The 23165-nt window shown below is 38.2% G+C and overlaps 4 protein-coding genes across 4 annotated transcripts; 2 read left to right on the forward strand and 2 right to left on the reverse strand.

Annotated features, from left to right (window-relative positions):
• Window positions 1–2417: 2417 nt before the first annotated feature.
• Window positions 2418–6099, forward strand: LOC131334130 (transcription factor TRY-like). Its single transcript, XM_058369009.1, has 3 exons — window positions 2418–2651; window positions 2794–2881; window positions 5429–6099. Exons 1-3 carry the CDS (start codon window positions 2594–2596, stop codon window positions 5529–5531), a joined length of 249 nt encoding a protein of 82 aa, XP_058224992.1. The 5' UTR covers window positions 2418–2593; the 3' UTR covers window positions 5532–6099.
• A 4949-nt stretch (window positions 6100–11048) lies between these two features.
• LOC131333424 (probable WRKY transcription factor 53) lies at window positions 11049–12797 on the forward strand. The gene is made up of 3 exons (XM_058367931.1): window positions 11049–11573; window positions 11696–11824; window positions 11989–12797. Exons 1-3 carry the CDS (start codon window positions 11239–11241, stop codon window positions 12578–12580), a joined length of 1056 nt encoding a protein of 351 aa, XP_058223914.1. The 5' UTR covers window positions 11049–11238; the 3' UTR covers window positions 12581–12797.
• Window positions 12675–15295, reverse strand: LOC131333425 (uncharacterized). The gene is made up of 4 exons (XM_058367932.1): window positions 14770–15295; window positions 13644–13661; window positions 13377–13555; window positions 12675–13000 (listed from the first exon to the last, which is right to left on the reverse strand). The coding sequence occupies exons 1-3, from the start codon at window positions 15122–15124 to the stop codon at window positions 13377–13379; spliced, it is 552 nt and encodes a 183-aa protein (XP_058223915.1). The 5' UTR covers window positions 15125–15295; the 3' UTR covers window positions 12675–13000.
• A 687-nt stretch (window positions 15296–15982) lies between these two features.
• On the reverse strand, window positions 15983–22173 carry LOC131333870 (protein SEH1). The gene is made up of 8 exons (XM_058368658.1): window positions 21861–22173; window positions 20271–20382; window positions 19823–19923; window positions 18820–18897; window positions 17641–17796; window positions 16748–16860; window positions 16407–16533; window positions 15983–16286 (listed from the first exon to the last, which is right to left on the reverse strand). The coding sequence occupies exons 1-8, from the start codon at window positions 22017–22019 to the stop codon at window positions 16155–16157; spliced, it is 978 nt and encodes a 325-aa protein (XP_058224641.1). The 5' UTR covers window positions 22020–22173; the 3' UTR covers window positions 15983–16154.
• Between the last annotated feature and the right edge of the window lie 992 nt (window positions 22174–23165).

The following is a 23165-nucleotide window of genomic DNA, read 5'->3' on the forward strand; positions in this document are numbered from 1 at the left end:
TTTCGGATAGGCACTTGTAGCCTCTCTCTTTGTTCTTTTAGTCTTTGTAATCCTTCAAAGATTAATAAAACTTTTTGAGCGTTAAAAAAAATAAAGTCAAATAAAACGTGGAGGAGTGGTGATCATAAAGGATCAAGCAATCAACCTATTGCCAGCTTGCAACATCTTCAAGTCCAATTTGCTCAAATTACATCTGAGTGGTTCATGAGAAGATGAGAAACCTTCCACGTGATATGCCTAAAGCTTTGTAGGCCAAGGGGGAAAAAATGGTTGACTCCCACGATCATTGACTAGGCAAATTACCAATTGTTTTTGAAAAACGGTTGAGAGCAATGCTACGCGCGCCCAGATTTATGCGGGTCGCCTGGTCGCCTGATTCTCGTAAGTCTTGCACAACAATGAGGAGCTCCCGTGCATCGAACGGTCATAACTAGTACGGAGTATTTGTGTTTTTGTTCACGTAAGCTTATGCACCCTGGCTTTCCGAAAGTGTAAATAAGTTCTTGAACATCTGGCAATCCAACAAAAAAAGGTTCTTGGACATCTCTCCACCATATAATATTAGATAATCTAGTCCGTTAAGGTCTTTGCAGAAATGATTCCATTCTTGACATTATCCCACATCAAAGGTCCTTCCCCTTTTTTTGATTAGATCGTCATACATACCCAACGACATGAATCGTCTACGGGTACCGACAGAATTGTACCTATCATGTACAGGTTAGCGTGCTGGGCTCACTTTTAGATCTCACACAAATAATTCAAACCGTTCATTGATTCTAAAAAATTTTTCCGAGTGAACTTGGAAAAAATCAGCTCAAATGGTTAACTGCAAGTGTTTAATTCGATGTACTACTAATTTTTCATTCCAAAATAGATTGATTTTTCATAGGCCCACTCAAAAAATAAAATTAATGAATGGTTTGGATCATTTGTGTGGGACTTGAAAATGGGCTTCGCGCGCCAATCTGTACATGGTCGATACACTTTTCATAGGCACCCGTAGTCAATCACGTAAGGAATCCTCTTTTGTTCTTACAAAAAAAGTCTACAAACACAACTCCGGACAAAACTACGTCCGGCCGGAGCCATTCAATGCATGCGGACTCATATGCATCGAACACCTTCGAACGCTACTGTTGTGTCCGAATTTGTGTTTTAAAGATGTGGTGGTAGCATTGCTATATATTCCTCCTAAAACCAGTAGCCAATGGAGCCTTTTTTCATGGAACTTCATTTTCTTGGAATATATATTGTATGAGACCATGTTACTTTCATCAACTGTTAACTCAGGTGTTTTTATATTCAACTCCCTTTAGCTCCGTCGTCTTGACTTATTACTCAGGTTGACTCCCTGTTCGCCCATGTCGGAATTCAAGGACAGTCTCAAGCAGCTTCTTCGGTCTGGCATAGAATCAAAGATTTCGACTATTGAATAAGGAAACTGTTCCTAAAAGCCGGCCGGATCAAATTAAGATTTGTTTGGCTCCTAAAAGCCGGTCGGATCAAATTAAGATTTGTTTGGCCTTTAATCGGCCATAACAACATTTTTTTTCCCAGGTTGGCGGAAAAGAATAGCCGTCATGCCCAACCCGGAAAATAGAATGTAGTTGTATTCATCAATCTCAAAATCATTTAACAGGGGATGGAGATGCAATACAAATTCATATACGTACTAGTTTCCAAGCATCATATAATCAAGGATGAAATAGAAAACATTCGTAAGTTTTTTTTTTTTCACCTGCAAATTAAGCAGCAAATTATGATAAATCAGAAGTGATACAAACAAAAAAAATTTGAGCAGCATACAGACAATAATTATTGATACAGTGCTCCAGTGGATAAATTCTACTGTTCATGAATTTATTTGTTAGTTTTATTAGGACAAGACCCCTCTCTGCATCTTATCTCAATGTATGGAGAGAATAAATTAATCAAAGACCAACCTATTTTAGGAGAAGACCCATCACTGCATCTTATCTCAATGTATGGAGAGAATAAAATGTAAATTAAGACCAACCTATTTTAGGAGAAAACCCATCACCGCAGCGACTAGTTCGTTTTGGGATCTCAAAACTCCCGAGGGCATGATTTTTAATAATTTTTCTTTATTTATCTTTGTTCATTCGTTATTCTTAAAAATTTCTCTCAAAATTCAAACCGAACAATTAAAGACCAACCTAAGGGGTAGACCTAGCGGTCAAGGGTTGCGATTTTTAGAGATTTAGAATTTTAGTTTCTTTTAAGGTTTCAGGTTCGAAATCACTTTCATTTTAATTCAAACCCAACAAACTGGCGGTGGAATAGGACCCTCAAGACTATTCGAGTTGCGTGCTGCTGAGTTATCAACCAAAAAAAAAAAAAAGTAACTTTAGACCCAGCAAAAATGTTGAAGGTAACTACAAGTCAACTGCCGAAGTCTTTCAAGAACGTCTGGTCGTTACACCACCCGCCATTCCATCAGCTAGCTCTTATCAGAGAAGATTTTCCACACCCCCTCTTATATCTTAATCCAATTCATCTCATCCCTCTCTCCCTCTCTCTCTCTCTCTCTAGAAATCTCATAGGACTTGGTTAGCTGTAGGAGAAAGCTATGGACAGACGTAGACCCAGAAAACAAGCCAAGACCACTCCTAGTACAACCTCAGAAGGCAATTAATACATCATCTTTTTATTTGGTTTAATCTCCCTTTTTTCCTGCTGTTTTCTTTGGCCCATGATTAATTCTGTCTTCTTCTTCTTCTTCAATTCTTCCAGTACTTACCATCTAACTGTTGTATTGTTTCTGTGCAGAAGTGAGCAGTATTGAATGGGAATTCATACGCATGACTGATCAAGAGGAAGACATCATCAACAGAATGTACAGACTAGTTGGAGATAGGTAATTATATACTAACAAATTAACATTTTTGTGTTTTCGAAATTTTTTTTTTCATGGTTTTTGTTTGGAGGAAGTTTTATTTAGTTATTCACACCAATTCGTTCAAGGCGTTCTGTTAAGGCTGCAACTAGTGTTTAGCTAGGTTTGCACAAAAGGAGGAGAAGAAGAAGAAGTTGTTTCAGAGAATTGAGATAGCAGATGAGAACACAATTTTTATACATGGATTTCGAGTTCTTTGCCCTTGTTCGGTTGTGGATTTGGAAATTTGACCCAAATCCACTCATTACCTATATTTTCAATCATTACTTTCATTTCTCTTTTTACTCATTATCCATTTATCCAATCATTAATCTCATTTCTCATTCCACTCATTACCTCTATCCTCAATTATTACCTTATTTTCTCTTCTCACTCATTACCCAAAAACCAGACCCAATTTTTTTTCAAACCTACAACCGAATAAGGCCAATGTTTCAAAGCTCGGGAATTAGTCAAGATGTATGGACATCCGGTTATCAAATACTATATATGCATAATACATGTGGTCAAATACTATATATACATATACATGTGGTCAGAATGAACATGGGCCCATGAGTTGCATCACTAACTCGCACTATCGCACCGTACATATATTATGATCAGAATACGACCTTTTCTTTTGGGTTATTTTTATAGAAACGATTTCCACCCTCCTCTTTTTATAATCTACATTTTTTTCTTGTCTTTATTCATGAGAATTTACTATATTATCTTTGGATGTGAAGTATATTGAAAAAGGGCAACATAGTAAATTCACGTGAATAAAGACAAAATAAATGTAAATTGTAAAAAGAAGAGTGTGAAAATTACTTCTATACACATATTGAAGTCCATGAAAAATAGTACCGGATAGAAATTAATTATGCAATGTGCTATTACTTCATGCACGCAATCCGCATTGAGATGTAATCAATTATTATGGGGCCACATCGTATGGAACTTGGTCAATCTTTAATCAAATTTCCGCTAGCGATCGAGGACACACTGTTGGATTATTTTTTTAGGGCTTTGTCAAAGTATGCTTAGATTAGCTCGGACACCATGAATTAGTAAAAAAAACAATAAGATGTCATCATGTAAATGAGCCAAGTGATCTAGCTCTGAGTACGTAGGAGGTCATTTGAATTTGACATGCATTGATGTAGTCTTAAACAAGTTTAAATAGAGTATGAAACAAGTCATTTGTTTTTAATATAAAAAATTATACTTCATGTGCGTGACTATCTACCATCCCTCCTTCCAAAATGTTGGTTTGGTCCTTAAAACGAGAACTATAATACAAAACTTTTAGAACTATAATACTAAACTTTCAAGAAAAATATTTCAAGATTTTTTCAACAATTTAGTAGATATCATTGGGTTCTTTTAATTCATGAGAAAAATTTGTATTTTTTCTTGAAAAAATATCGTATCATTTTTAAGTTCTCGTTTTGCAGGAAGAACGAACATTTTGGAATGAATATAATACTAGTATTTTTTGTGGTTTGCAGAACAAGATTAGTTTCATGCAATAATATATGTTCGAGGGTTAGTGGTTGTAGTCAAGGGTTGAGTTAGAACCCTTGACGTAAATGATCTTAGTCAAGCACAAAACAAGTGCTACTTACAAGTATTTTTTGAACAATTAAGTGCTACTTACAAGTATTTTTTGAACAATTAAGTGCTACATTGATTAGTAACAACACTTAAGTAGAGCATCTCCGGTACTGGAGGTATGAGTTTGAGTCCCACGGGGGTGTGACTGGTATCCAAGGTTATAGATAGTCTCTGGACCCCTTGTGTATTAACTTTTAACTCCCCCAGATCCTACTAATGTATAAAGATGAAAAAAGAAGAAGCAAAGCATCTCCAAAGGAGGAAACAAAATTATATATCCACATTTGAAGAGCCGACAAAATGATCTCTAAAGAAGCTAGAAAAAAGATTACTGATTTTGCTACTCCCTTTTTTGTTAATGGCACTCTCCTGCAAGTATATTTTTGCACCAAAAATACACTTACAGGGGAGTGCTGTTAACAAAAAAAAAAAAGGAATGGCAAAATCATTTCCCTAGAAAAATTGCTGCACCATTTTAGTGTAGTATCTCCCTTTTCAAAATTTGAAGATAGAGAAATGATTCGTCAACCCGACAAACTCATTAAGGTGTGAAAACTAAACCTATTATTGAAAGAAGTGAATGAAGGAATAAATGTCAATCTCATAAATAATTGGTAGATAACAGAAACAATTTGACGATGAGAAAATCTTATTTACGGAACTTCCTTAAATAAGATTTACAGAGCTCAATCTCGATCGTCAACACTTTTGGACGATCCGGATTAAAAAAAATTTATTACAGGTCAATAGTTTAAAAACAAATCTCAACCATTGATTACTGAAACGGACGGGTATAATCGCGCCGTGAATTAGTTAATCTCTTTGATGATTCTTTTGAAGTGAGATAGTAATTAAAAAAATCTTTACAAATTTGGTGTAAGATTTGGCTTCTCCACTTTGATCTAACAGGTGGGATTTGATTGCCGGACGTGTTCCAGGGCGCAAGCCAGAAGAAATAGAGAGGTTTTGGATTATGAGACACAATAAGACTTCTCTTGAAAGAAGAAGCTAGAGATCGATCGAGTACAGTAGCTAGTAGAACAGAATTTCGATCCTTTTTTGTTTTTGTTTTTGAGGAGTGCATGGGAATTGAATCCTATCAGAGATATTCCAACTGGCCCAGATCGAGCTAGAGCAAAGATATGCATGCACACGATATTTTTTGTAATTCAATGTTCCCTTCTTGTTTACTTATTTTTCTTGTTGTATGGATATTTCGATTTAGGGGTTCTTTCCGGCCGGCCCTGCTCACGCGAGTGGAATTAATATCGTGCATACTTTGACAGGAGAGATGATCGATATCGGAATGTAGCACTACTCATGAAGAGAGCATGAGTTGAATTGCTGAGCGTAGCTAGCATGCATGGAGATTAATTTCATCAGATTTGTTTTTATGATCAAGTCAACGGTTTATGAGTAACTTGTGGCCTCTGTAATTTAACTTGTAGCCTTAGCAGTTGTCGAAGTTAGTTAGTTCGATTCTGTTCTTGTTCTCGGATTCGATTCAGAGTGAAAGAAGCATTTGGATATATTCCTCATTGAAATTTAAATGTAAGTTTGTATTTTGCGTTTTTGTCCTTTAGGCTACTTTTGTTTCGACGTGAAATGTTTTTTCAGAAAACAAACTTCAAACATTTATTTTTCGATGTTTGATTGACACTTGAAAATATTTTCAGGAATCAACAAAACATAGAGAGGGGTGGTGTTAAACGGTGGAGAGATGGATTGAATGTGAGTCAGGACTGACGATCGAGGAAACTGAGCAGTGAGAATTGCAGTAGAAGGCAGTGGGTTCATTTCAGAAAATAACTTACGGAAGATTTAAGGGTAAGTCATTTTCATCCAATTAATGAAAAATATTTTACATAATTTTTTACACAACCAAATACCGAAAATAAGGTAAAATATATTTTACGCCTAAACAAACAGAGCCTAATTTCATGTTTTAGTTGTTTTCTTTGTTTGCTCGCTATTTAACTGAAAATCATCTCCATCAATGTAAGAGAACAAACAATATAAACACCTGAGAGTTCCTTAATCTGAAAAGGATAATTATATACTTTTTATCGCACACTCCATCAAATACTAGTAATAGAATTGGGAGATAGTGTTGTGCAGTGGTGCGCAGTATTGTGCTGCGCACCTCCGAGCCGTCGGATTGTGTATCCGACGGCTCGAATCTCATATCGACAATCAACGATTGAGCACCAATCCGAAGTCCCAAATAATAATCCTTTGAGGAAAAATTAGCCAAGCACTAAAATATTAATATTGTTTTAGGCCTCCTTTCACTTAACTTTTTGAATTTTTATCTTTATTTAATTTTTTTTCGCGATTGTTAATTTTGCGTTAAACTTTTGTGGATTATTGATTCGTCTCATTGAGAGGAATCGAAAAAGTAAAAAATTATGAATTTTACTCAAATATTATTACACAATATCCAAGATAAAACTCAAAAAATCCAAGTTTAACGTAAAACTAATTAAGAAACTAATTAAGAAGTTCGAATTTTTTTGAATAAAAACATAAACCAAAAAACCTAAAAAGCACACAAGTTTTGAGAATGAATTTATCGCAATCAAATTGCAAGTTGTTTAATAAGTTGTAAATGGATTTGTGAGTAGAGTTATTATAGTAAAAAATAAAATAAAATTGTTCACAAGTTGTTAGTTATCGGAAACAACTTGGTAAAATGCCAGAACTTGTTAACTTTTGTGAACGGTACGGTAAAAACACCTACGTTTTTTCTTACCGGAAACATGGCCTAAAGTGAAACAAGGTTCGGCTAACAAGCACCGGATCATGGTGTGCCGACGGGCGCAAGGACAGTGGGGAGTTCAACGGTGGTGGCTGCATCTAGAAGGACAGTCTAATGACCCGTTTGCTTTGGCCATTTGCAAGTTGCAACCCATCGTTTTCTCAGTCACTGTCATCATCAGAGTGAAATCATTTTCCACAAAAACACGGCTAAACTACAGAGAATATTTTTTAAAAATGGACCACTTTTAACATAGTAACATGGACCACTTCTAACATAAGTACATGTAGTATGTTTTCGCGTACGCATTGTCTTTTGTGGTAAAAAAAACACAGTTGGGGTCATTCACCAAAGATCGTTCATATTATTTAAATAAATAACTACTAGTGCGGTGGATAGTCAAGTACGACTCTGAGATTTTCGAGCCCCTTGGTGAGGTTTGACAATGCGGCATCTCATTCTTCTCTATATAATTATTTGTTCGATAAGGGTATTACTATTGCCTTGCGGCTCCACGGCACAATGCTAGGAACATAATTCTTGTACCTCAGGTCGTGAGTTCAAAAACTGTCGTGAGTTCAAAAACTCAATGCCATCGGTTTGAATATCCTTTTTTTGTACAGTTTCAGAAATTGTTTGCGAAAAATTTGAAAGAAGCAAGAGGGATTGAACATGCGACCCCATAGATGGCTGCAGTTCTTACCGCCATACTACACTCAAGTACTAGTAAAATACTTCACATAAATAATACTTTGTATTTAATATATTTTACTAATTTGAGGCCTTATAATTGGACTGAACACTGGAGGCCCAAGATTGCCACCCGATGGGTCTATTCCTGAGGCCGGGCTTGTGGATACTATTAGGTTCCATAGTGACAATCATTCAAAATGTGAAACAGCATTGAAATCGGAATTTGCAAAGAGGTTTGTCCTAATCATTCAAAATTTGAGGCCTTATATTAGGTTCCTCGGCCCGACAAAGAGGTTGTCCTAAGCAAGTCTCTTCGTTTAATTCTGGTTTTGACTCGATAGAAATTGGGATTTGCCTCTTGCCTTTTTCTTTTCAAAAATCTTTTCTTAAAATTAAGTGAAATTACTCTAAAGAATCAACTGCTGCTCCATCGGTTCAAGCGCATATGACTTTGCTCTCAAAACCAGGAACTCAAACCCGGGTTTAAAAACTCTTATTCGGGCCCGGATTGTTTTGCTTACCTATTGGGAGTCCATTTTTAACTACTCCCCTCCGTCCGCGTTTGTTAGTCCACAAACATGTTTTTTTAAGTCCCACGACGATTGTCCATGTAGTCACATTAATGTGTAAAAGAGAGTGAGTTTCATTTATTACCCTTCTTTTTTTTGTGTAGTCACATTAATAGAAATTTTCAAGTCAAGGATTCCTGATTTTCTCACGGTCCGGACCTCATTGTTCCCGATTGAATTTCAATGATCTAAACCGTTCAATATGTTTAAAACGTGTTTTTAAGGATTCCCTCAAGAAATTAGCAAAAACTATGACCGGGAAGAGCTTGATCTGAGCAGTTTTTCATAAAATACATTTTTATAAAAAACTGATCAGATCAAGCCCTTTCCGATCATATTTTTTGCCAATTTCTCACCGGAACCCCTAAAAACACGTTTTAGACACATTGAACGGTTCGGATCATCAAAATTTGATCAGAAAAGTGCACTTCCGCATGAGATTCGGACCGTAAGAAAAATTAGGAATCCCTGACTTGAAAAGGACCGGTCACATTAATATTTGAAACTTAACTTTTTAGCCAAATTTTTTATTGAAGGGCAAAATAGAAAATTTATCTTACAAAAAACAACATTATTTTGTTCCTTTAATAAGTTGGAATACCCAAAATGAACCAATAAAGGTGGACGGAGGGAATAAAAAATTAGTGAGTGTTAAATACATAGCAAAAGGGTCCACAACTACCAAAATAAGCAGCAACGCGGATTCAGGTTTGAAGATTCTTTGGTCTAATCTTCACTTCCTCAGCTCTTCCACTTAACTCTCTTTCTTCTTCTTTTTCTTTAGCTCAATAATTGTTGCCATTAAGGATACATGAGAGAGAGAGAGAGAGAGAGAGAGAGAGAGAGAGAGAGAGAGAGAGAGAGAGAGAGAGAGAGAGAGAGATTTTTTATTCTTTTGAATTGGTCAGCATTTGGACCTCCCAACTTTTTCTCCAACAATTGTTTGCGTTCGTGTCCAGTAAAAGACCTTTTTTGGAAATTACCCAAAAATTCTCTACCGTGACTGATTCCTCTATTGTGGAAAAGAGTTAACAAAAAAAATGAGTCAGTTGCACGGTCGGGGCTATGACGGGCCATCAAGAAGTCATCACGTGTTAAGATTAGAGTCGTTTGTTCTACCACTCTCGGTGTACAAAAGACCTAGGGAAAAAAGATCAAATCGACTTGTAACTACGAGCATATAATAAAAAGTATTGTTGTGCTCGAGAAAAAGACAGTCTATTATATCGTGATACTTATCGTCTATGTTGCGAAGATAAATGAGATAAAATTTAGTGATTATACTAGATAAATCTTCTTCTTTTTTTCCTATGAATGAATTGCATACGAGAGCGTAAAAATGAATGACCTAAAAACTTAACGTCATAACGTGGGATTGGGACGGTGAATGTAATGAGTTTACTAACCCTAATAGAATGGTCCTATCTACCTAAGTGAGTAGTGGGCTGAAAATTGAAAACCTTGCGGAGCATGTTCACTCTTTGGAATTTCCATTTAATTCTGGTTGAAGATGTACTTAGTCAAAAGTTATTTTCCTTGATATCTTAGGTTGGCGCACCTATGACACCTCGATCAATTATAAGTTATTCCTCTCACTGTCTGATTTTAAATGTCCTTCCGAGAATCCATGCAATTTTCAAACAAACCCCCCAACAAAAAAAAAAAAAAAGTTTTATATATTATGCTTTAATTTTTTAAAACCAAATTAAAGTATCAGTACTTTTAATTTGGTGTAAAATAATAATATATAGAAACATATTTTCTGATACTTTAATTTGGTGTTAAAAAATTTAAAAAATAATATATAAAAACATATATTTTTTAGATTTTAAAAATGCACGAATTTCTGTAAGAACGTTTAAAATGGGACGAAGAGAGTATATGTAACATATGTATCTCAAATGTGCAAATGCATCAAATTTTTTCAAAAGAATGACAAGGCATTTATAATGAATTAATCACGTGAGACCCCGTCAAGTACTTTCACATTGGCTGAAAATGAAAAATTCTAGTGCCACATAAGTGAAGACTTTAACTGACTAATCTATAATATTGCGAAGCAACCAAAAAGATTTTAAACTCACGTACAAGGCCTTCTCCCAGAAAAATTCAAAGAAACAAAATCGTTCTTTGACCACATGACAGAATGTGTATAGGACCCATTCGTTACGTGCACGGACAAAGCAAACAATATTAGCTCCCATGGAGCGGGTCGTTTTACAGATCAAATCATTTTCCAAGCATATCATCAATGATTTTCATTTAGGAGATTTTGCTAAATAGATGCCTCGCCAGTAAAATTCTCCAACCCCTTTTGGGGAGTTTTGAATGGGTCAGCACTTGGACTTTCCACACTCACAAATCACCACTATACCCCTATGACCAAAGACCGGTCTTCGCAGAAAAACTCGTTTTCTCAGTCAAACCCCTCTCTCTCTCTCTCTCTCTCTCTCTCTCTCTTCCAAATCCAGTACAAAAATAGCTTCTTTATATTCAAATGCCTCACTCTCTGCTTCCTCATCCTCCACTTCTCAGCTCTATTTTTGTACAACTCCCTCGACTTCCTACCATCAAACAACATAGTTTTTTCCACCTGAATTCAAACCCATTTCCAATTCCCACTTCTTCAAACTACCCAAGTCCGGTTTGGAAATTCTTACTCATATGCTATATATAGCTTTTGTGAAAATTTCTTCGAGATGGAATTCGCAATGGAGAATGGTTCGACTTTGGAACAGAACACACTGATCAATGAGCTGACTCAAGGGATGGAGCTAGCCAAACAGCTAAGAGCTCATCTTAGCCCAACGTCCTCCAAAGAAAGCAGAGAACTTTTGCTTCAAAAAATCTTGTCTTCCTATGAGAAGGCCCTACTGATTCTCAAATGGAGCGGGTCAATGGGAAATCCTCAGTCGGTGGCTCCGGTCACTGGATTGCCGGAATCGTCCATTTCCGGCGACGGGAGCCCTCGGAGCGACGATTTCGACAGGGGGTTCAAGGATCACCTGGAGCAGAATGATGTCTCAAAGAAGAGGTGAATTCCCAATTCCCAGAAAATTGAATTGTGTGTGTGTGTGTGGTGAATTTGGGCACATGGAAAACCTGTTTGGGTCAAATACCCAACTGAAAAACCTGTTTTTTGAATTGGTCTTGCAGGAAGTTAATGCCTACATGGACTGACCAGGTGAGAGTTTGCTCCGAGAATGGGCTTGAAGGGCCCATGGAAGATGGGTACAGTTGGAGAAAATATGGGCAGAAAGACATTCTGGGTGCCAAATATCCCAGGTGAGAAGTCTTATTCCCTTAGTCTACTTTATAGTAATTAGAGCCACTCGTGCAACCTATATATATGTATATTAGACATATGTATCACATGGGTAGAAATTCCACATAAGCATCTATGTATATGCACATACTTATCTAATTCTGGGTCGTTTATATTTTGACAGAAGCTACTACAGATGCACATATCGCAGCACTCAAAACTGCTGGGCAACAAAGCAAGTGCAACGGTCCGACGACGATCCGACCATGTTCGAGATCACGTACAAAGGGAAGCATACCTGCTCCCAGAACCACCATACATCACCACAAGAAAAGCAACAACTGAAGCAAAACAACAATGGCAATAGCCACCAGCAGCCGCCACCCGAAAACCTGCTCTTTAACTTAAGGACAAGCTTGAGAGTTAGTACTGAGGACTTGGACAATAAGGAGGTGGCTTCAAACTTCACTTTCCCTCATTCAGCATCGTTCAAATGGATGAACGGCGAAAACCAGAATCTCGGATTTTCAACCCTTGTCAATGATCATACCCTGGGGAGTTATTCTCCATCGTTTATATCTCCGGCCACATCTGAAACAAACTACTACTCAGTGCCTCCGTTCCAGATGAACAACATGGTCCATAATTTTCAACATTCGGAATCCGAAATTATCTCAGCCACCACTTCGGCTACCAATTCCCCGATCGGGGACCTGGATTTCTCAATTGATCTAGATCCAAACTTCCCATTTAACAACCCTGGATTTTTCAATTAGTTCCACTTCGAATATCAAAACCAAGCAATAAAAGCTGGTTTGCTGTCAATAAATGACAACAAAAGCTTGCATAGTAAGTTTCTAGATGCCGGCCTAGAAAATAGGAACTGAACCTTGTATTATAACCAAATTTTGTAGTTATGAATTGGATTGCAGATTTTCGTGTTCCCAATAACTACATCGAAAAATAGCAATCAAATGTCTGAATTGTAAGTCATCAATCTTATGCTACATGTACAACTTCAACTTCTTCATCAGAATAGCGTAGCAATAGCCAACTTGGGATTCTGTTTAGAGCTATGGCTACTTCCAACAAAACAGCAAAGCATTATTCCAACATGACCACAGGGTGTTAGAGTTGCGCGAGATAAACGCATAAGATGCGTCAACCTGCTGAAATGTAGTCATCAAGAACTCCATCTGGCAATCAAAAAAACCAAGTAGAAGGAATAATCAGCATAAGAATAGCATAAGGCAAAATCATGTACTAAAGGGGCCGTTTGTTGACCAGATATGAGCATCGGATTGGACAATATATCCAACGGGGCCAAAAATCTGGTGTTTGGATAAAGTTTTACGGTCCATATTAAACGTGCATCGGATATATAATCCCGCAGAGTGTGGAATAAAAAATACCATGAGAATATGAGATGTGTGGTATTATTAGTCTAATCAACATTAGCCCGACGGCAGTACATAGCATACGAGATTATATATTATTTTGCTATCAGTCCCGTACAACAAAGGGAAGGAAACTAGGGAAAAGAAAAGGGGAGGGGGGGGGGGTTCTCCGCACCTATACGGATGAATTCTTCTCTTCTTCGACACTGGAAGTGTCTGATTTCACATCCTTAGTTTTCCTAAGAGCTTCCCTTAGCCCCATCACAATAAACAAATTTGTCAGAGTGAGCAGTGACTCCGCCCCACCGTGCAACCAATCCACGTTCGACAAGGACGTGCCATACTTTACCTTTGCTGGAGCAATACAGTTTCTTGTTAGCAATTCACCACATTCAATCATTTTAGATTATAGAGAAAATCTTGCTCAGTGATGAGAAATTACCGTATATTCCAGCTGGGACTGCTCAACAGAGGCAAGGCAGCAACAACATGAGGTAAATCAATAGATTATCATTTAACCGATTGCAAACAATGTGGCAATCACAAAAGAAGAATCAGCGATCCACAACAGAATCCGGGGTAGAAAATAATGCTCTATTCATAAGAAGCTACATCAATCAACAGGGTCTTCGAGAAAAAAAATTGTTATCTAAAGAAAAGTGATCCTCACCACAGGGAAAGGACGACTATCCAAGGGCTAATTAAAAATTTAGACCTGGCTAGGGGTGAAGAAACTGGTAAGTACTGATATGAAATCAAGCCCCAACTGAAATGTCTTCGCTAAATGGTTTTATCTCCCCTGCGCATATGCTTTGGAAACCGAGTGAGGTAGTATCCTCAAGGCCATCTAATTGGGGGATAGATTATGATACAAAAAACAAATTTTAGTCTTTAGTTGGTGAAATTGTTAGGGATTATCGTGAATGGGACAAAGAAAAGGGGCACTATTTGAACTAAAACATGTTGACAAAAATGTATCCCAAATAGGATGTGCTTTCATTGATGATCTACTATAGCAAACTCATTTGTCCAAAGGCAATGTGAGTCCAATTAAAATTCTGAGAAACAACTCAATGTAGAACCTATCTATTGCCTAGAAGTGCACAAGCCTCTCACTCCTAAAGGTAAATTGCAATAAAGGCCTTTGGATTGAGAGAAGGGGAAGGAAAGAAAGGAGTGCGCTTTCTCACCAAATTTGGCTTCTTTTGTGAGGTTTGATGGTATGGTAAGAAAGAAAACCCCATCCTTTTCTCTTCAATTCTCATCATTTCACACTATTTCTCACATTGTTTAATTATTCAAACTAGTGATTTGGTTCTCCTTGTCTTTTCCTACCACTTCTCACACTCCAAACGGGTTGCGGCCAAGTGAAGGTCTCTTCAGAACTCTCCACAAAAACAACAGTGATAGACCTAGCAATTGCACAGTGCACTGAATTTTCCAGGAAATGAATAGCTTAAAAATAACTTTCTTGGGGGTTCATACCCAGTAGTCCCACAAACCCTAGAAATTAAAATGACCCAATTCCATCAAACAGAAGAAAAGGTGAAGATGGGAAAGAAACTCACTGGTGGCACCCACAAAGGCAAGCAAGAAGTAGAATCCAAAGAGGGTGAGTTTTGGGGCAGACTTGGATTTGGTGATGAAGTACAGGAAACCAATGTAAGGGAAGAGAGAGAAAGCGAAGAGCTGTGAAGCAATGCTCTGTGAATCAATGGTGGGTGACCATGGGTCAACAGGGAACAGCCCACTGCAGACAATTCCACCTCTTTTGCCACCATATCTTCTGTTTCTGAAACACTTGAAATGAGTGGTTTCTCTATTGGGATTTGATTGGGTATTGAACAGAAAAGAAGAAGAAGAGGAGAAACCCAGAAAGGTGGGGTTCTTGCAAACGGGTTGGACACAATTAAATTTCATCATTGAGCAGAAGCTTCTTTCTTTCTGAGTCTTCCAACCAGTAGTGCATTCCTTATCAAAAGCTATCAGAACACCCTATTCTTCCTTAACAGCCCCTTTCTTTGGATGGTTAGAAAAAGTTTGATGAGAAATGAGAGTCCTTTCTCATCAAATCTTCATTTCTCGCCAAAATACTTAACCCAAGTGAGTGATTGGCTAGAAATCACAACTCTTTCTTTTCTTTTCTCATGAAATCAGTTCATGGGTGTAACTGCTAGATCAACAGTTTTTTGTTACTCCTAATAAGAACAAACAACAGTTTTTTGTTAGATTTTGAGCCCAGCCGGGACCCATGTTCTGGTCCGATTTGAGTTGTTTTGGGCTGTCATTCTGACCCACAAGCCCGAAGTTGTTCTTCATATAAAACGTTTTGGCATGGCATCTAGAAATTTCTTGGTCAGATCGAAGCTTCATTATATTTGTGTTTTGCTTTGCAGTACTTTCTCCGTCTCTTTTCAAGTGTTCCATGTTTTATTTTGCTTTGTAAAACTTGTGGTGGTTTACGGTTATGCAAATGAGAGAACTTTCTTGTTTTTTTTCTGTTGGTTTGGGTATGTAAGATGAATCAAGTTGAAATGAGCTTCAATCAAGCTGAGTTTAAGTAATTTGTTTTTTTGACCCTAACACAACGAGGCAACGAGGTCACCTTCGAGAAAAAACAGATAAAACCAGTGTAATTCAATTACTACATGACTACAACCTAAGATGATGGAGTAAATACTAGTAGCAACCTGTCTTGTTTTTTTGGTTTTGTTTTGCTTTGTTGTATTTTCTTGGTTATTGTAGTTGTAATCTTTCCGTTTTAATATAAATGAGATTATCTTTCGCTCGAAAAAACGTAAACCTGAACAGTACTCAGAAATCAGTATATGATCACATTCCACTACACTACCCAGTTGGGGCGAAGGAAAACTGAAGTGTTGAATCCAACTGAAATTTTGAACATAAGAGCCAGAATACAACAATAAGTTGTGGCAAAAGAGAAGAGCCGGGGCTAGGTGGTGGGTTCAAAAACTGCCTGCTCGTGCCAAACGCCATTTAAGTTAGACTGCCACAACCTCACCACGCCATCGCCTCCGGTGGTCGCTAGCGTCATCCCACTCATGTCCCACTCCATCTCCCAAACCTGATCACAAAAATAAGATTTGAAATGTGAGATTCAACAAGCAACCCCTCCCCCAACTGGTGACCTCTTTTTTATTGGTAAATAAAGAATAAATAAGAAAAGAGAGCTTAGTAATACTACCCCGCCTTCATGACCAGAGAGTGAAGCAACCTTCTCCACCGAGAGCCTTCCATCAAGATCGGGGTTCAATCCAAGATGCCATATTGCGATTCCCTTGTGAGTTGCAGTTGCTATTACCTCATATGGCCTAAAAAACAAAAAAGAATTAGTTGCCCCGTATTAGAGTCATCTAAATTAATTAAGCTCTTCACGTTTCTTTTACCAAAAAAAAAAGCAGTAGCAATTTGAATCATGGCATGCGCAAAACGATGCTCTGAATCTATATTACAAAGGGTAGAGAACGTAGAGTAAACTGTTTAAATGTAACATAAATTTATACCCGAAGATGGATACAAGGTTACCTGCCAATATTTGGTGCCCATGCAACTGCATAAACAGGATCGCCCTTTTCCTCAGGTAAAGCTAATTCCGCAACTGGGAGCCATCTTTGATGATCCTGATCAAACTCCCAAACCTGCCGAGATGTATTCGTTAATAAACAAAAGATGATGTCCGGGCAGATGTCAATTTTTTCCCTGCATCATTCCAGAGATGATTTCCGAAAAAGGTAGCAAACATGTCTAGTTGATCATGCACCCAATAAGCATGTATAATAACTGAGTGCAATATACAACAATCTACAAGCATCTTATGCCATGCATGGAAAACTACATGATACTTTGTATACAATTATATCAAGAATACAAATATTTAGCACTCTTGTGAGTTTGACAAGGGATTAGAAGAATTAGACACAGACACGGTTACAGCACTCACTACCTATACATGTGTCCACCTGACAGAGGGTAATTAGTCCTAAAGAATACAAATAACCAGCTATGTAATCTTAAATGCATGAAATCTTTGAATTCAAGAAGCTGTATGGTAGCAGCATGGTGTCCAATACTCATCTCTAAAACATGCCAAGCGAGGAGGTCTCTAGATCATCACATAAGCTAAGCCTACAAAAAACAGAGTGTTTTCTCTGTAATACAGCTACACATCTTCCTACTGTGAGTTCCAGTGAATTCGAACCCCTGGAGTAGTAATACGAAGAACCTCCCCATAACTTTGGATAAACTGAGCATAACATTCAATACACTTACAATTATGTACTATCCCACATACACATTCAAACACCCTACTTCCTCAGAGTGCCACTTTTCCTACCTCTCCCACTCAACTCTTCCCATACCTCAAGAAATCATATGCATTGCACATGACTCAGAAAGCAAGACATGAAAATTTAACAAACCTTGGCAGAATTGAGTTGCATTATATTTGAATTGAAACCAAGAACAAAACTCAATTGCTGGCTTTCCCCTCTTTCTGGAGACCATGAGACAGAAGCAGACAAGCATGCAGCCTTTCCAAATTTTGACACTGAATCGATAACATTCTGAAACTCTGCCTGAGGAAAAAATTATACAAGGTCAGCATCAGAGTCGGACTGAAATATGCAAGTTAGAAGGCCTACGTACAAGTCCCGTAGCATTACCAGAGAAGTTTGGTGGTAATGCCCGGTAAGGTTAAGAAAAATACAAAACAACAAACAAAAGAAAAATGAGACGAGGTATTGACATTGTCCCGTTTACTACAATAATTAGGATAAGAACTTCCAATAATAACTCTAGGCCATGCTTAGTAGAGGAAAATGGGCCTGAATTTAATGCCCATCGGCTTCCAATTTACATCCGCACTTCTATGTTACATGAACTGGGACCTGGTGTTTGGTGCAGGTATGGACCTAATTGTCGGACTTACCTAATATTCATCTCAAGCACATGGGGACATGCCTAAATATTTGTGATGCTTAGTATATATTTTCAAATTTTCTCAAATAAATGGCGTCTAAAAGGTGCCTTAAGGAATCTCATGCAAGACATATGAGTTATATGCATAGTTCATGATAAATTAGCATTAAAAAATATCCTTACTACGTGAATTTCTAACTGCATATGCAGAACATGGATTGCACATCTTTATCTGAGCGTCGAGCATCCGACGATATGTACTTTACACATTTAGAGTCCATGTGCATTAGAGCACGTCTGGTACAGCCAAGAGGAAGTGAGAAAATGAATGGCCATTTCCATGACGAAACAAAATAGACCCAATAGGGTTTTAATGTATGGGGTTTGTCCCCTTCAAGACTGATTTATTCAATTCACCAGCAACCAAATAGGACACTCAGAGCAAGTACTCAATTCGAATCTCTCGATTATTGTTCCAGCCTGCATTTCATTTCAATTGTTCTAACATACTAACGTGGCTTAAGTGATAGCAAAGTGCACAGGTGGAAAACTAAAAACAAAAACACAGCAACACTCGAGGGGCTCTCCGCACACATTGCGATTCTCGACACTCGGATAATATACATTCTTTAGGACTTAAAATTGTTAGTTTTATGAGTAGTATGGAGTATAAATATCACCTGAAGTTGCCAATTCTTCAGTTCCAATGGATCTAGGAGCTCGTAGACTTTCAAGTGGCCATCTGAATATGCAGCAACCTATAAATGAAGTTAAAGAAAACACCACATCAAAATTTAGCTTTCATCCAGATGAAAAGTTACACCTCTAGATCGTCTTGTAGCCATGCAGCACAAAATCTAAATAGGATAATGATGTACACTTCAAAAAAAATCAGTCCTATTTAAAAGGTTGCATAGGTCATAAGAACCAAATACAACCTTTAAAACCCAAAGCCATTTAGAGTAGAAAAGAGGCAAGCAAACTTTTCCCTATATCGACTATGCATTGCTAAGATGACTTTTGGATAATCTTTGGATATCATTATAAAAACAAAACCATAATTTTTATTTTGACCATCTACGCAATTAATAATTTAATTGCTTCAGAATACAGTACCTCTTTAAGCATTACATCGAGAAAGTAGATATAAATCTGATGACAGGGAAGCCAACATAGAACTATTTCCACAATGTTCCCAGTTGTAAGAAAGAAAATTGAGCAACAATAAGCGCTGTAAACCATAAGCTTTGGTGTTTGGATTGGCTCAATTGAGGTACTTCAACGGCGAAGGCAATGCCAGAACTGTTCCCTGGTGTTTTCCACCAACATTCCCTGGGTGTTTTCCACCAACATCACCGTTTCTGGGCAGGTAATCCAAGGACCAAAACTGAGGCTAGTCAAATCGCTACTCAAAGCAGTCGCATTAATGTGAACAATTCAGTGGTAATTCACACTAAGGAGTGAAGGATATCTAAGTATCTGATTACTTCGTACTGCCGTGCTTCGTATGGTGATAACTTAGTGCTCTACACTTGGGTTCTATCCAGAAATGCAGTTAAACTTAAAAATGGAATTCTATTGCCAATATCTACCAAATCATTCAGTCATTTGAATATTTCGCTTGAAACTTCAAGCAGTTAAATGAAGAGAAAAACTAAGGTGATAGCCATTGCCAATACCTACCATCTTCAAACCAATGAGGGAGACTCCAAATTGCACATCTAGCACTTGATTTGAACTTTTATCAAAGTCTTTGCAAAGCTTCCATTGAAGGGGTCTTGAATCTGTAGCATTCAAAAAGAAAAAAGTTCAATACAACAACGTTTATTGGTTCATAGATCACAAAATGGAAGCAAATGACCGTATCAACATCAAAAGCAGTATTTATGAAGCAAAAAAATGAAAGGGCAAAGAACAAACAAATCAAATGAAATGCAGAGGAAATAGTAGTTGAGCAAGGCACTATATGCCACAAAGGTCAAGGCCTGAAATCAAAGTAAATAACTTGCTGCATGAAATTAGTGGACCCTGCAAATGTGTTCATTCAAAGAATATGCAGTAAGCATGCACAAAAAACAAAAGATCCATGAACTAAACTTCCTAATTCTAACATGGAAGATGCAGTTGATACCTTCAACAACCTCCTCCCACAATGACAAAGTTCCATCAGCATAAATGCATGCAACTGCATCACCATATTCTGGAGGAACCCAAACAACTTTCACAATGCTTGCTTCATGAACCTAGGAGATATCAATGGCCAAATATATCATGACAGATTTTTATATGAGAAACTGTTCAATGCAAAAATAAGTCAACCATATGTAAGGAAAAGCTGAGTTCCCAATGGAACTTCAAGTTCTCAACCCGGGCATGATTTTGAAACCCAGCTCCCAAAGTAAAGTAATTTTCTATTTCTGTAAACGCGGTTGGGGTTGTGGCAGGAGAAGGGGCCGGGGTTAATGATTAGAAATGCGATAATTTTGTGAAAAGTACATGACATATGCTACGTCCTTGAGGAATGTGGAAGATGCAAATCCACAGTTATATGGGTAATGACATAAAAACTACACATATGCCTCCCAACAAGCCAGAATTCAATGAAATGCAGAAAGCCACTTCTCACAACAACTGAACTAAAACCTAACATCACTGCTATTGATCACCACAACCTGATTTTTCCCCATAAACATTCTCGCGACACAGTCGCACATCATATCTAATCATACATAATACTCAACCACACCTTTGCCAACCGACTTCACAAGTTCCATATTGCTACAGAGTGTATAAAGAAAAAGACCCTTTGAAAATTAACTCCTTTCCAGCTCAAATGGCTACACTGACTGGACTTTTCTTCCCTTAAGCCACTTTCCTCATTACATACGGGTAATTTTAGAAGCAAATTTTCAGGTCAAACATTTTGGAGTAAGATGGCAGGGCACGTTCAGCAATTATGCCAGGTCAAAAATTTGAAGGTGACTGATTGTTCTAGACAGATGCATAATATGCTCATTGTTGGTTTTGGAATAACATAGGATGGGAAATAATATTAATGATGCAAAGAGTTACCATTCCCTGCCAAAAAACCTTTGATTCAATCTTATGAATTAATCCCCCATTCTTGTCATTATTACCAACTCTCAAACTATAAATGGCGTATACGAACCCTAATCTACATGAAATCCAACAACATAAACTTAAATAATAATAAGAATAATAATAAGAATAATCGGTGCTTCAAATGGGAGTGCAGGGTAGCATACATTGTCACCTCCGCCAGGGAGGATTGCACCATCACGCCACACCACTATCTTAGGGACCCCACTGCACCTGCATCGAGACCGAAGCTAAGATCGCACCATGTGTGGGTGGTGTTAGGAGTATGCTTAGCCCCAACAAGGGGCTACGGGAACTCGAACCTTGACCTTGTCCAACCTAAGTCCGAGTTTTCACGGCTGAACCAACCCCTGATAGCTATAGACTTCCAATTTTAGCATAACGTAGAAGTAGAACCCTAATCATTAGGTTCATTGCATAAACTGTACCAAAACTTCAGTCAACTGAAAAACAAACAAACGCCTACTCAACTAAAACTACACGGAATGAGTACATTCGAGAGCTAAATGCGAGTATACTACATAAACTGAAAATTCAAGAGAAAGGGGAAAACTTTAGCTTATAAAAATAGAGAGAAGAGAAGAAGGTTCTACTTGCGGACCTTGGATCTAGAAGAGCAAGTGAAAGAGGAAGAAGTCGGGTCGACTGAGTCGAAAATTGCCAAGGTACCGTCGGTAGAGCCGGTAGCCATTCTCTGTCCGCTGTAGTTCCACGACGAGCAGGTCGTCCCTTTGTCCAGCGTCGCCACTGTCTTTTCCATCTCTCTCTTCCCAACTGCTGAGAGAGGCCAAAGTATTTCACTGTTAGGAGTCTTTCGACATCGGCTGAAATCCTAGTACCTAAAACCCTTTCTCTTGGGTTTTTGTCCGACGTTGTTTGTCGCTTCCGCTTAGACGCTCTGTTCTGGAACTCAGGGAAAGAAAAGGAAAAAGAAAGGAAAATTTAAAAAAAAAAAAATTATTGTTTGGTTGAAAGAGAAAGAATAAAAGAAATAAAAATTTTAAATGCAGTAAATAGTAAAAAAATTCTCCTATTTTTCTTCACTTTTATTTTCCTTTCATATCCATTAGTTCCAAGCAGAGCCTACCTAATTGAACGAGTGTTCGCAAATAGGAGTAATTATTTTGCTAGCTAGGCTAGAGGTGCTAGTTAAGTCAAACACAGTGGTCTTGTTCGTTTGGTAACTTTGGATGTTTTTAGTTTTGGTAGTGGATTGAGAGAGAAATGAAATAATGATGGAAAATGAGTGAAAAGAGCAAGAGAGAAATGAAATTAATAATTGAAGAAATGGAGAATTTTTGATAAGTCCATTATAGCATGTTCTAACTCACCTAGTCCACTTCTAAAGTTTCTAACACCTTTAGTCCACTAAAAATTTCAATGACAAAAATAACCTATATAAAAGAAACAAGGGCCTTGTTTGGCTAATACAAAAAATATATTTTTTCATTTTTTTCGATCTTATTGCAACCACATAACCACCACCACCACCACCATCATAATGACCACCACCACGTCGCCGCCGCCTCCACCACCACCACCACCACCACTCCATCACCATCACCGCCACCAACACCACCACTACGCCCCCACCACCACCTCCACCGCCAATCCGCCGCCGCTGCCGCTACCACCACTGCCGCGACCACCAGCACAACGCCGCCACCTCCACCACAATTACCACCACCACCAAGTCGCCACCACCACCACCACAATTACCACCACCACCAAGTCGCCACCGCCACCACCACCACCACCACCACCACCGCTATCACTCCACCACCACACCACCACAACCGCCACCACCACCACCACAACGTCACCGCCGCCACCACCACCACCACCACAACGCCGCCACCTCCACCACAATTACCACCATCACCACCGCCGCCGCCGCCACCATTAT

Source organism: Rhododendron vialii, chromosome 7a, assembly GCF_030253575.1.
Source record: "Rhododendron vialii isolate Sample 1 chromosome 7a, ASM3025357v1".
Lineage (NCBI taxonomy): Eukaryota > Viridiplantae > Streptophyta > Magnoliopsida > Ericales > Ericaceae > Rhododendron > Rhododendron vialii.